Source organism: Cottoperca gobio, chromosome 8 (genome assembly GCF_900634415.1).
Source record: "Cottoperca gobio chromosome 8, fCotGob3.1, whole genome shotgun sequence".
Classification (NCBI taxonomy): domain Eukaryota; kingdom Metazoa; phylum Chordata; class Actinopteri; order Perciformes; family Bovichtidae; genus Cottoperca; species Cottoperca gobio.
The window spans coordinates 15,542,417-15,556,841 of record NC_041362.1 but is presented as its reverse complement, the minus strand read 5'-3'; the positions used below and the strand labels follow the sequence as shown (position 1 = coordinate 15,556,841).

General features: G+C 41.6%; 1 protein-coding gene across 4 annotated transcripts; it reads left to right on the top strand.

Moving 5' to 3' along the window:
* The first annotated feature begins 590 nt into the window (after positions 1-590).
* Positions 591-12,701, top strand: pdgfbb (platelet-derived growth factor beta polypeptide b). Of its 4 annotated transcripts, XM_029438509.1 has the most exons (9): positions 592-1,305; positions 6,442-6,538; positions 6,970-7,026; positions 8,640-8,833; positions 9,059-9,241; positions 9,626-9,937; positions 10,118-10,463; positions 10,687-10,837; positions 10,987-12,701. In XM_029438509.1, exons 1-8 carry the CDS (start codon positions 1,240-1,242, stop codon positions 10,818-10,820), a joined length of 1,389 nt encoding a protein of 462 aa, XP_029294369.1. In that variant the 5' UTR covers positions 592-1,239; the 3' UTR covers positions 10,821-10,837; positions 10,987-12,701. The 4 variants fall into 4 exon arrangements, with proteins under 4 accessions (XP_029294367.1, XP_029294369.1, XP_029294370.1 ...); XM_029438507.1 differs by having other exon boundaries at positions 591-1,305; positions 9,626-10,463; XM_029438510.1 differs by having other exon boundaries at positions 597-1,305; positions 5,505-6,538; positions 9,626-10,463.
* Positions 12,702-14,425: the final 1,724 nt, after the last annotated feature.

Sequence of the window (14,425 nt, the reverse complement as noted above, 5' to 3'; positions counted from 1 at the left end):
TTGTTAAATTGGAGTGAATATTAAGCACTTTATATACTGTTGCATCTGGTATCCTGATCCTATGTTTTGTATATAAAATCAGAAAAGTAAGGTAACTATAGCTGTTAAATAAATGTAGTTGAGTAGATAAAGTATTACAATAAGGTATTGAATAAGCAATTAATAAAGTAATACAATGGAAACACTCAAGTAGGCTAAAGTACCTTAAAACTGTACTTAATTTACTTAAAAGTATTACTTTACGACCACTGCTCATAAGCACTAACGCTGGGTTGATATGTTTACACCCTCAGAGTTAATAATACTACAATTTCAAACCAGATCATGTGGCAGAACCAGAATTCAGATCAACAGACAACCCCTCAGGACTTGGCTCAGCCTCAGGAATATCTGCATAAATGACCCACGACAGAGGAAATATTGCTCAGAGTGGCTGGTATGTGTGTGTAAAGCAGTTTGTGACCTAGTGTCGCTTCTTTGTGCGCACATTATCGCCCATTCTTCAGATAGGGGGCAGGAGAGAGACTCTTGGAAATTTGCTCTTCCCCTCGCCACCACCGCTGTGTAATCAGGCAGGTCCAGCAGGGCTGAGGCGCACCGAGCCACACAGAGCTTTGCTTATTGATAAGACTCCTTGGAAGAAGAGGACCACAAACTACCGTGCTGACCTGCGACGTAATTTCAGACGTTCAGCCTGTGACCTGGACTGGGAAGAGAGACGTCAATTGGATATATTTTATTTGAAAGAAACCGGGACTTGGAATAATTTAAACTTTCTGAACGTCCTGGATAGTTTTGTCTTGTGAAGTTTGTGACTTGGAAATACCGTTAAGTCTTTATGTTAAATATATGTATATGTATACGCAAACACTTGTGCGCAAGGTGAACTAAATAGTGAAAACTGTTGAATCACGTTGAAGAAAAAGCGCCTGAATTAAAACTTGGAGGTTTATTTATCAGGACTGTGGAGTTTTTTCTTCTTCTTCTTCTCTCTCTCTTTTTTTTTTTTTTTTACAAGGGGGACTTAAAAGTTCCGTGCCGTTTACCGAGCACGAGCGCTTTCTTTTTCTCCTTCGGATATCTCTGCTGGAGAGACAACAGTGTGGACGCACCGTCTACGCGCGCGCAGTTCCGCAGGGCGAGCCGCTGTCCCTCCGCGCGCAGTGCTGAGGAGAGAAGGGACTCTCGCGCTTCCATAAATGCCCGGTCCGTCGCAGTGGCTCGAGGCTGGGCAGCAAGATGAGCTCGTGGGTACAGCTGCTGCTCGCGTTGCTGGCGACGTGTCTGCGGTGTGGCGTAGCCGAGGTGAGTTTGCATCAAAACTGTGGTTTGAAGAACTTTTACAGGTGCTTCACCTTCACTGTAACAACTTTAAGTGGTCATTATATTATACTATACAAATATCATAACAAGCACCATGTGAGTTTTATTGTAACTGTTACACGAGCACTGACCGGAAATTGCCTATTATAAAAGTATGCTAGCTAAAACAAACTAAGCCTACTTACTACAGGCTACTGTTTAAACCCTTCTTTAATAGTGTCGCAAGTATTTCCTAAGAATTACTTGGAACAACATGAAGAAGGCTAAACATTTTTTTTACATTTAACATTTTATCACTTCTAAATTATATTGTATTTTATTCTCTTTTGGAGCTTCATCAAGAGCATATGTGTCCTTCCTCGCAAACACAACACACAGATCAACATGATAATCAAATCCAGGTCATTTTTAAAAATAACTTTGAGTTAGTGTTAGTTGGAGTTAGTGCACCTGCTTCAGTCTAGTGTCATAATAAAATCCAGTCTTTCCCCTATTGCTTCTGCGAGGGTTGGGATCCTCTTTGCAGAAAATAACTGTTATTCATCCCATTAACTGGTGTTATGAAAGGATGCCCAGGGGCATACACATGCAGAGGGCTGATGAGCAGCTGGATGCCCCACGTGGTGAAGTGATGCATGTATGGATGCTGCTCCAGATGTTAAAGGAGTCCATAAATCAGTCAGTGAGCAGCACCGTTGAGGCCACGTGTTAATTACAGTAGACGACCAGGAGATAGCACAGTTGCAGTGACACATTTGTTTTGACGCCCAGGGTGAAATTTATCTTGGAGGCAAGATGACACAGAGTGTGTGTTGTGGTGTGAAATATTTGTCCTGCAGCAACACAATGTAAATCACTTGTCTTGCCATATGTTGGGCGTCTAAAAACATCACAATTACTGATATTTAAAGAGAGACAAGTGCATAACCCTTTACATTTACAGCTGAAAATGTTGGCTTTTTAAGTTTGTGACAGAGATGTTACCATGTAGACACAGGTGATGCATTTATTACTGCTATTTCCACCTCCAGTGAACCACTTCTGGACTCCATCCACGCTCTATTCAAATACAAATCTGCCTGAGCAATGAACAAGGAACTAATGAAATATGGATGCAGGATAGATGAGCAAAGTCTGACCGTCTGCTGAGGTCAAACAGGAAGATGAAACTTAACTGAGGGTCTTGTCTAGGTCAAGTGAGGCTTTTGCCTAAATGAAGGCTATAGAAGTAGGTCCAGATGCACATTGAATCAGATTATATCTGTATTTATGCCTCCGTTCAGATTTCATCTGTGTTTCAGACCCAGGAAATTCATCTCAACAATGACAGCCACTTGTAAAACTAAATGGGGTCAAAACACACACAGTTAACAAGTCAGTCATAGGAAGTGGACATTTGAACAAGTCAAAAAGAGGGCACAACCCTTTGTGAGATGGAGCAGTATGATATACCTGGGACTGAGTAACTTCTGCACATGATGGAAACTATTCGTTCTCAGTTAAAGTAAAAATAATATAAAAGAACAGAAAAAAACAGAAACAGAGCTCCGGCAGGCTGGCGTCTTTAAGGGCTTTCATTTCTCCTTTCATTACTTGAACCCATACAATTTAGTGTATGCATGTAATCTACCATCACCATGACTACTTCATGTAAAGGTAGATTTCGGGTGAAACGCAGCAATGATGGATGACTTGAAATTCCTGTCATCAAGCCGTCTTTTCATTTTATGGCCTCTGTAGGCACCACATGTAAAAGAAAACTCAGATTTGACAGGCCAAGTTTTTTAAAAGGGAGAAAGTTACTCAGGCTTTGAGGTACAAAACCAGGAAATCCCCGAGTCTAATTGTAAAGTTATAGTATGGCAGCTGTGAAATGATGGCGTCTGTATGCAAGGTTCAATCACGGCCCTTATAAAAAGAACATTATCATCAGAGAATAAGACTCGTTCAGTCTCGAGAGTGAGTTATAATTTAAAATATGATATATGAAGTGCATATACATTGAACTGTGGACCACCAAAGAAGAATCCAGACATTAACTTTCAGCTAACACAAACTCATCATTATCCTTAATTGCATTAGGCGCCTTTCCAACCCAGAGGGTAAATCATGACAAAGGAATTAATTAAAGTCACATTTATTCTCACATTCCAGTATTCTGCACGTGTAGGCGCAGTTTCAGTGACTACATGTGAAACATCACACGTGTGCTGCTGCTGCTGCCGGCAGCAAACTCGACCCCTTAATTATGAACGATTAGATGTTCCCTCTCCTGCCCGCTGAAGCCGCTGCCTGTACCTGGCATTCCTCAATATGTCCAACACACCTCCAGGGGATAGGAGCTTGCTTCAAGTGATGAGTTCTGGATTATGTCAAAATATCTGGGGTTTTTGGACAATGTAAATTAGCAAAAAAGTCTACAGGACAAGTTGAATTCTCATGATCATCAAGGAGGAACGTTATTGTACAATACAGGGAGCAGTTTGGTTATATAAGAAAGTGTTCTGTGTTGCTGTAGATTGACAGTAGGTCAACATTACAGTATGACGTCGAGCTGCAACGATTAGGCGAATAAATGATTAGTGATTACTGTTTTTAGCCTCAGATATGGAGGTTTCCTGCTTTTCTTTGTTTTGTATCATATTAAAATAGAAAAAAATACAAAAATAGACATTTAAAGACAGTTGAGAAACTGAGCGGGAAACTTTTCACTCATTTCTGACATTTTATAGAGCAAACGATCACTCTAGAAAATAATCTTCAGGTTAATCGATACATTAAAATAATCGTAAGTTGCAGCCCTAGTTGGATGCCTGGTCTAACTTGCTCTCTGACATCATCCTTTTACGCTCCCGTGTATCTAAGTACAGGTCATAATAAATTCCCCTACAAGCAGCTATTTTCTTATCTTGATATATTGGAAGTATAAGTATGCTTCATCCCGTAGTTGCACGTTTACACATTCTGTCTGTGGAGTTTTGAACCTGTTTACATCTGTTTTGTTTATCAGAACCGAAGTGTTTATTTAGTATTTCCTGCTTAGACACAAATCGTCATGGCAGCAGGCACCACTCTGAACAAAGGCACACATCCTATAATTAACATCAGACACAATTAGCCGAGCAGGCGGGTTTGCTCTGTTTGGCGTTGGGAAGAAATCATCGTGATGACTCCTTAGGGGCATCGACAGCTCTGCAACAGAGGTGTAAGTGTAATACAGCAGGCATTTCCCCGCTGTCGACTCTGAAAAGCCAGCCAACAATGGTGGAAAGTCAACGGCGTAGAGTACAGGCAGGATGAGAATACATGTCCACGCATGGATGGCTGCTTCCTTTGGCTCAGACCGGCTTCCCGTAGGGATTCATTATATTCTTCAACCTGAATGGAACTGTATACACTGTTTACTGGGAAGGACTTGTACTATCACATTTAATTGTATTTTTTAAAAAGTAGGAAGTTTAAATGTGTGTAAAAGACAGTTTTATTCAGATTTATTTATTTAGGATAAGCCTCTTGAGATGGGCTATCTTAATACAAACAATGAAAGAAACAATGTTTAAGTGTCAACAGACAAAACTAAAATATTAAATAAATGGCCACAAATGTTAAAACGTGACCAATTAGTCTCAGAATAGAAGATGGGAGCATCCTTAAACAGCAAATAATGTTAGAAGGTAAGTGATTCCAGTCAACGGGAGCCTCAAACTAAAAAGCTTTTGTAACTGTTGTAATAAAGGAGAAAAGCTGAGTCTCAGTAGATAAGTAGAAGTATGAGGTACGAACAGTTTTAGGTAATATGGGGATGGATGAAGTGGACAAATAAAAAATAGCTGCAACCGACACACGTCTTCTTATACTTCAGAAGGCCGCGTGTGTCTATCATACAAAGATGATGAGTAAGAAAAGGAGATGAGCGGAAAACACTACATGTGCTATTGTACGCTGCATTCATGGGGGAAAGATTAGAGATCAGAAGTTAGTTCCTATTTAGTTTGTCGGTCAAATAGTCAGCCCACATTTGCTCCTTTGAGATCATCGTCATTGGTTCCTTCTCACCGTGAGACAGCAAATGAAGCACGTCCGCCGCATTTAAAGCAATGCGAGGAAGTGTCTCGACCCATGTCTGATCCTTGTCCATTTTAACCCGTCTTTTATTCATCTATTATCCCTCTTTTTTTCAGATGCACCTCCCTTCTCTCCTCTTCTCCATGTCACTCCTTCCCCCACTTCCTGACTCCTTCCTGGCTCCTTTGACCCCTAAATGTTAGCAGATGAGAAGACACAACGCCAATAGTCATTCACCCTGCTCTTAGTGACCATTGTGTGTCTGCTTTGGTTAATACCCCCCTCTTGCCCATTAATGAGCAGGGGGGTTAAACCCACAGTCCCTACAATCACAATGTAGAGCTGTTTGCTTGGTTTCTGGTGTGCTGGAAGTATTTGGTCAAATGCATGTTGTTTAAGTACAAGGCTATTGTCATCTTCTTATTAGTCATCGACAAAGAAAAAACAAAACCAGAAATGAATTTCCCTACCATCAAGTATTTCCTGTGGAGCCACAGCCTGATAGTGTTTGTAGCCTCCGTGCTATAAAACAGCATTGTCTTCCAAAAAACTATTAAAAACACATAAAAGTGTTATCTTCCTCCTTTGCTATAAACAGAATGAGACGATGTTTAACGGCCCAATCGGTAAACTTGGATCATCAAGACGTGAGGTGTTGCATCAGAGATCACAGCTCGAGAGAGCGTTACAAACTTAGAAGAGCGGTCACTTTGAGAGCGATAAGGTTTTGTTTTTTGATAGAAGGGATGCCATTGTGTTTACATTTCGATCACAAACACTCGTGAAAGGGTCGTTGCAGACGTGCTGCCGCGTTGTTCCATTTCCTCAGAGGAATTGTTTGGACAACTCTGTGATGTCTGATGCAGGATGAATACCGGGTGGGACATTCTCCAAAAAGCTGTTCCTTTAGTCGCATGCACTGCTGGAAGAAATGTCTTAATGGTTTTGTGCATTTTTTCCTTTTTCACATAATTATGTTGTAAGACGGTCCAAAATAATGTCTTTTATTTCTTTGCTCTCTTTCATTCATTTGTAAATGCTTGTGTGTTTCAGGGGGAGCCTCTGCCTGCAGCTCTGGTGGAGCTGGTTAGAAACAGCCCCATCTCCTCCATAGAGGACCTTCAGCTGCTGCTGCTCACTGACTCCGTAGGTAAAGACCAGCGCATCCTGATATTACTCGTGGTGCATGCCCTGAAACCAGACTCACTGTTTGCAACTTTATCACTAAATCCCACACACACACACACACACACACACACACACACACACACACACACACACACACACACACACACACACACACACTTAAGCTAGATCTAAGTATTTATTAGTCTCTCTGCATGTGCATGCTCATCAGCACACTCACATGTGACATTAACTTCCCCCACACCCTCTTTGTTTCTCCCTCTCCTCACCACATATGCAAGTTCTTGAGCTCCTGTTTTATCTCTATACATGCAGAGGGCGCTAGAAGGCCTTAGAATAAAAGTATACACTGCACGCCAAAAAACGGACCATTCATAAATCAGTTGCCGTGTTTACACAAGTCAAATGCTGTGTTTGTTTATTGTTTTGTCTCAGATGAGGAGGACGGGACGTCTGCAGCTAATGGAGGTCACAGACTACCAAGGAGCCTCGGTGAGCTAAGCCCCCCCCCCTTATTTATTACCCCACAGTGCGATTTGAAAAGCTTCTTATTTATTGTATATCATGAAAAAAGAGCATCACTCTTTGGATTTTCAAAAACAGATTACGGCTGTGAGGATGAATATCTGTTCATAAATAAGTTAATAGAAGGTTGTAGTGCTGACATGGAGGATTCCTGATTTTCCTCATGAACGTAAAAGTACTCCGTCCTCATTAGTGGAGGACTGCGGGTGTGTTCAGTCACCCTTCCTGAGAGTTGATTGATGTGACACGTATGGCTTTAGTGACACGGTAAAATCCTTCCCATTAACCTTTTTTCACTGTCATGATGAAGCAGATGTCTGAATTACTAGGAACCCATGTACCGCAGTCTGGGCAACTTTGTTGGATTCCCTCCGGCATGAGCAGATACTAATGACCCTACATTAATCATCGTGTAAACTATGCTTAATGTATTATAAGTGTCCTTGTGTGTTTAAACAGAGCAGTCTAATTGAACAGCAAACCTTTGCGGAATAAAATTCCCTCATGTTTCTGTGTCGCAATAATAATAATACCACGTCTGATTAGAAGAAGCTGGAGCGCATCTACTCATTTGAAATGCATGAGTTTCACATTTTAATCCGCCTGTTTGTTTCTGCTCAGCCACAGATAGAAACAGGCTCCAGCGGCTGCTGCTAATGCAGCATAGTTGTAGGTGAGCTGCATAAGTCATTATTAGATAAAATGGTAAATTGGTGTTCAGTGGCGAGAGCTTCTTATCACAGTAAATTCATTTGCAGACAAACTACGTGAGTCATTGTGGATGAGTGAGTACGCTTAGTGGAATCAAAGTCATTAGGCCTCTCATATTTGCCATATGCTCTTCGCTCTTATCTCTTAGCAACTTGGGAGGGTTTTCATTTCTGTGGCAAATCATGAGGAGTCCCATGTGCATTTAGATTTTTGTCTTTTACTTATTGGTTTAACAAACACACACACACACAAAGGGAAAGGGTTTTCTAAAGTCAGTGGTTAGTTGTCCAATATAGTAAAAGTATATTTTTTTAGAATGCTGAATACTAATGCTAATACTAACACAAGTATAACCAGTCATACTCGCACTCCTCGTTGGATTACTGAACGAGCGCACAGGCCAAGGGGTCAGGGGGCCCCATGGGCTTCACCTGCAAAATGTCAAATGACCACAAAGAGACACAAAGTGACTACAAAGACCCGCATAAACGACTATGAAGAGAAGCAAAGCGACCATATAGACACAAAAAAAATGACCACAAAGAGCCACAAAACAACCACAAAGAAATGCAAAATTACCATGAAGAGATGCAAAATGACTAAAAAGAGATGCAAAGGGACGGTAAAGAGCCAAAAATACAGCCACAAAGAGATGCAAAATTACCATGAAGAGAAATGACTAAAAAGAAAAGCAAAGTGACCACAAAACGAGCAAAAAGAGACAGAAAACAAACACAAAGAGATGCAAAATAAGCATAAAGAGATACAACATTCCTAAAACTGATGCATAATGACTTTGTTCCTGTGCTCAGAAGCCCATTGTTTTATAATCCTTCTACGCTCACACTCAGTCATATCTCACTCCTCAGACGCCCAGCCAGCTCAGCAGGCTCTGTGTAAAGTTCGTACAGAGGTGGTTGAGGTCACCAGGGCGATGTTAGACCGCAGCAACGCTAACTTCCTGTTATGGCCGCCGTGCGTCGAGGTGCAGCGCTGCTCCGGCTGCTGCAACACCAAGAGCCTGCAGTGCGCCCCTGTCGTCACGCACACCAGATACCTGCAGGTAACACACACACACACACACACACACACACATACACACACACACACACACACACACACACACACACACACACACACACACACACACACACACACACACACACAGAGAGAAAAAGATGGACACAAATATCTAAACACACAAATCTACAACATCCTGGATTCGCTGTGCGATGTTTGTGTTATGCTCAGTATCATCCCTTCTGACTCTTCTTCTCAACCTCTCCAGGTCATGAAGATCGAGTACATCAACACAAGACCCACTTACGCTAAAGCCGTGGTGTCAGTGGTTGATCATGTGGAGTGTCGATGTCATCCCGCGCCACGACTCCCTGTCCACAGGAAAAAATCATCTCGCAGACAACATAACCACCAGCATCGAAACCAGACACTCAGCCAAGGACACGGACAGGTACAGTAGTGTTTGTGTACTGTTTGTACTGCACACCTGAGGTTATAGTGATATGTACCGCAACATTTCAGTATTACTATTCATTTTAGTGATTCCACATTAGGCTGAGGTGGAACACATGTAATGAGGGTGTGACTGCAAGAAAATAACTTCAACTTTACTTGGAGGTTTGAGGTTACTCTTTGCCTGTACACACCGTTACTCAACACTTCTTGCAGCTGCTTCACAATAAAAGGCATAATAATGTTTCCTTTATGGATAACCTTTTCTGTCGAACACCTTATTTTATGGCCGGTACTTGGAAGGCATTTAAATGTGGAGGATTAACAATTTGGTTGAGCATCAATGAACAAAACTTATTTTTGTTTAATTTCATTGTCAAAGGTCAAGGTGCACTCCAAGGATGCACTCCATCAGTGGGATGAGCTGAAGCAGAACCAACGGGCCCACCTGGAGGACCTCCTGGAGCAGCACTGGAGCCCCCGAGGAGACACCTTCACTCAGCCTGGAGAAGGGTACAGCCTGGATGGGGAGGACTCGTCTCGCTCTGGAGAGGCTATTCTTTTTACTCCACACTGGACACATAACTCCACCAGGCTCCTTGGGACTAAAGAGCAAACAGAGAGTCCAGAGAATGTGGAGAGGAAGAATGGAGGGATCTCGGATGTTTCCTCAGTGGATAATGTTGGCGTTGAGGTAAAGAACAAGTTGGTAGAAGGTGGGGAGGGGTTGCTGCTCAACAGTACTGAAGGGAAAGTGAATGAGGGAAACGGGAGCAGTGACAAAGGCACGCAAACACACAGTCCATTATGGCAAGACGACAAATCCAAACTGGCAAAGAGTCACATGAGTGGTTCCTCTCACCCTGTTGCTCAGAATCCTGAAGCCAAATTCAGTCCAACTGAGGCGCCCAGTGAGAGAGTTGGAAGCAGGTTCCGACCGACCAAAGAGCCAAATCCAGAGCCTCGAGAACAGACGAGACTGAGAGACAATGAGACTCCTGAGGAGGTGAGGATATTACAGAGTGAGGAGGAAAAACTGGAGCAGGAGAGAAAGGAGCTTCTACTTCTCCACAAGAGGCTGGACCAAGAGAAGGAGATACTGAGACAGCAGCAGGTGAAACGTGAAGAGGAGGAAAGGCAGAAAGAAAAGGGAACGGATGTGCAACATCACCTGCATGGTAAACATCATCATCATCTGCAAACAACGACACAGAAACCAGGTAAGAGACGTTATTGAACATGTTGGGTTAATAAAAACACAAATAAGAACATTTAGTAACCTCTACAAAATAAAATGATGTTATAAATAAAAATAAATGTTTTCTCTGATACTTTTTCTGCATTTTCACCTTGAATATTTTCAAAATAAAACATAACAGACACAATAGAAAAAATTCCTAGATTTTCGGCAATTCTAACAATATGTTATTGCTATTTTGACAGCGACAACATCTACGACTACCACACGGCAGCCATCAGCTCCAGCAGGCCCCAGACCTCCAGCCCGTCCGAAGAAAAGGATGAGGAAGAATCGCAAACGAATCAGCAAAGCAGCTATGAGAGCAATGCTAATGTAGAGCTCAAATACAGACAGGTGAGTTCTTTCAGATAATAAATCATTCTTTTTATGAATTCATGTATTTTTTTATGTAATATTTCTAATTACGGAGGAATAAAAATGCACTTCATATTTACTTCACCAGTATGCTGTTTAACGTACGTCTTCCTCTGTTTCTCCGTCAGGGACACAAAGTGAACTTGGTGTATTTCGTGGCTCCAGAGGTGAAGCAGAGTGACTCCCTTCATATAAGTATTTATTCACTTGTCAGTAACCTGCTCGTCCTGTAAGATCTCCTCCGTAACACTACTAATGACTGTCTGGTGAACCTGTAACTACACGTGTGTGGAGTAAGAGGAGGATGAGAGGAAAATGGAATATAAATAAAAGGTGGACCATGTCAAGAGAACGTTTGCCTCTACAACGACAGCCGCTGGTAAGAAGTAACAAGTGGCACCCGAAGACTGAACAATGTGGGGGACTGAAACTGCATCGCTGTAGAACTGTGGACAAAAGTGCAATTTCAAAACTCTTCTTAAAACCTTGTTTTGATATCAACAGAGAGAAACTGCACTTATATGTTGACAGAACCAAGTCTCGATGGGGTTTAAATGACAACGTTTGTTGCTGAAAGACTTTTTTAATAACACAATCAGGACGGACGACAAAGTGCATTTGGTGGAAGAATGGACATAACTCTTTTGTGTCATTGAAGAATCTGTTGTAATTGGATAATCTTAGAGACAATCATCAATAGACTGCAACAACAAGTGTTTCCATGTGTGAGAGAACTCACATACTGAGTGTTGGGAACATAGAGCTGTGTAAATGTACCGTACCGAGGTCTGATATCATTTATTATCTCCGTAAAAACAGCTATGATCTCTCTTTAACCGTATTTAATTATATTTAACTCATTGCAAAAAAACAAACACTGGAATGACACACATGTGATTAGAGAACAAAAACATAAAATGTTGCATTTCAAAATCTCATCCCAGGTGTGAAGAAAAAGGTGCTATCTGAAGACGAGGCGATAGCGTTGCACCTGTGACCTGACGTCCTGTTATGTTTCTTATTTATTTATCTATCTCTGCCATTACTGTGGATTCATTTTTTATACAAATACTGCAAACAACATGTGGTTGAGATGTGTAACAATGCTTCTTGATGGCTGGGTGGTTCAAACAGAAAGAAAGAAGAAGAACAAGAATTGAAAAAGAAGAAGAAGAAGATCCGTGTCCTTCCAGGATCATGCAGCGTTTAACTTCTATGTCAAAGAAATGTTTTGTATGCGTAACTGCGTGGTGCAGTGTGCGTAAGGGCTTGCTCCCACACCTACACTTCTGTCATGCATCTCAGTGCTGATGTAGAAGCATTGATCTGTTTCTCTCTTTGATAAAGACATGCCTCTCTTCCACTGAAACAATCACGTTCCTTTTAAACTCCGAGAAGAGGGGAAAGACTACCCACAACACATTTTTCTCCAAATGCCCCCGACTGTATTTGTTTCATTAATCTACAACACATTGTTTTTGACATTTCAATTACAGGAAACTAAAAGAGTCGACACAAATAAACCAATAGTCCCTGAAAAGGACAGCAAAAGAAGCCAAACATTGCAAATGTAGATATTGTTTTTGTGTCCTTTCTAATTCCATTAGTAACAACACGTAGAAACACACTGCTGATGCTACTTGTGTCCAATAATCCAAAATCAGACAAACATCTTAAGTTATTGATAAAACAAAGCTTGTACGTTCTTCATACCAACTTACAACTGTTACTGATTTTGTCTGTTTTATTATAAGATATGATGAAAAAAACAGAATGTTTGTGATAACTTTGCCACCTAATGCTATTTTCATATGGGTATAAGAAGCTGATGTGCTTAAATCTACTTTGTTTTGTGATTTTATTCATTTTCACCTGTTTCCCTTCTATATCCACAAACTAGCAAACAAAAGGCCAAAGTTCTGTTATGAAATGTGTTATTAAGAGAAACTCTCACAGCCAACAAGCAATGTAACCACGTGATGAGCGACGGGCAAATTAAGCTAAACTGATTTGACCAAGACTAACGGGGGAGTTTACATTTTGCGGACGCTGATGGCACCATGGATTGCGCATCACTTGCAACCGCTATCTTCTCCCTTTCATGGTCCGATTCACAAAAGATTGCGCTCATGATACAGCACCGCAAACACGCCATGTTATTTTTTCATACAAGGGTTCGCGCCAAATGTATGCAAATCACCTTATTTAAATATGTGCAAATAGCGCAGGAGCACCGAGAGGCTTTTTGCTTAGCAGCGCAGTTCGGGGTGCATTTCACACTTAGCGAGTGCTTTGAGTTTCTTTTTGTCTTATTTGTGCAGGTTTAGCGGCCGCAAAAGCTGCTCTGCGAGATTGCATTTATACACATCGGTGTTTTGAATTAAACGCTAATGTCGGCATGCTAACATGCTGATGCTAAGCAGCTATCGTTTTGACTATGTTTAGCATCTTAGTTTAGCATGTTAGTGAGCGAAACATAAAGTACAGCTAAGGCTGATGGGAGTGTCATTAGTTTTGCAGGTATTTAATCAATAAACAAAATATTTGGCCCTAATTCCCTGATGATCGTGCAAGAGGAAGTGAAGGGATTACCAAGGTTATTACAATTCATCCATGTTTGTAACACATCTCATGGGACCAACCAATAGTCGGTGCTTAAAGTAAAGAAACACCAAACACCAAAGTCAGGATTCATCCTCTAAACATGATGGATGTCTGTCCCAAAATTCACTGCAATTTGTTCAACAGCTGAGATAATTCAGTCTGAAACAAAGCAGCCTTCTTTTAAAACTGCAAACTCTTGAAGGAAGGATAAAGCCAGACTTTTTTTTAAGACATCATGAACTCTCTGACTTTCCTTCCACCTCGTGAACCCGCGGGTTTTATTTACTAAGCGTGTTTGGCAAGTTGTGTCTACACAGAGCATCTGCAGTCTCCAGAGACATCATATTGTCTTCTTAAATTCACAGCACTCCCTTGTATTGAGCGTTAGTCCCAGTGATACGCATTGAGGTTTGTTCACTCTGACAAAGGGGAGGGAGAGAGAGAGAGAGAGAGAGAGAGAGAGAGAGAGAGAAAATAAAGAGTGGGGGTTGATGTACTGTAGGTGAACTCTGGCACACGCTCTTTTTGTGGTTTGTTTTTCACATTTACCGACTTGACTCTTGGCTGTAAAACCTCCCGAAGTCAGCAGCCAGCTGCACGGTTATGTCTGCTAATTATCAAGTCGAGAAGGCATCTGCTCCGCTGTCTAAATGGAATCATACTAGGAATGGCTTTGAAGCACAATACATGTCTTCAGATTTATCCTCAGAGTACTTACATGTATGCAGAAGTGATTATGGTCTTCACACATTCAGGGCTTAAAAAGCCACGTCCATGGTTTTGACTAATGTGCATAAATCACCAGGTTTGATGTCTGCATTAAATGACAACTTTGCAGAAAGCTGCTAGCATCTGCGTCTCTCCCTTAATCCCCCCCCCCCCCCCCCCCCCCTGTATGTGACTCATAAAATTCAATGTGTAATGAGGTTTTCATGCATTACTTCCCGTTACTGCCCTACTGTC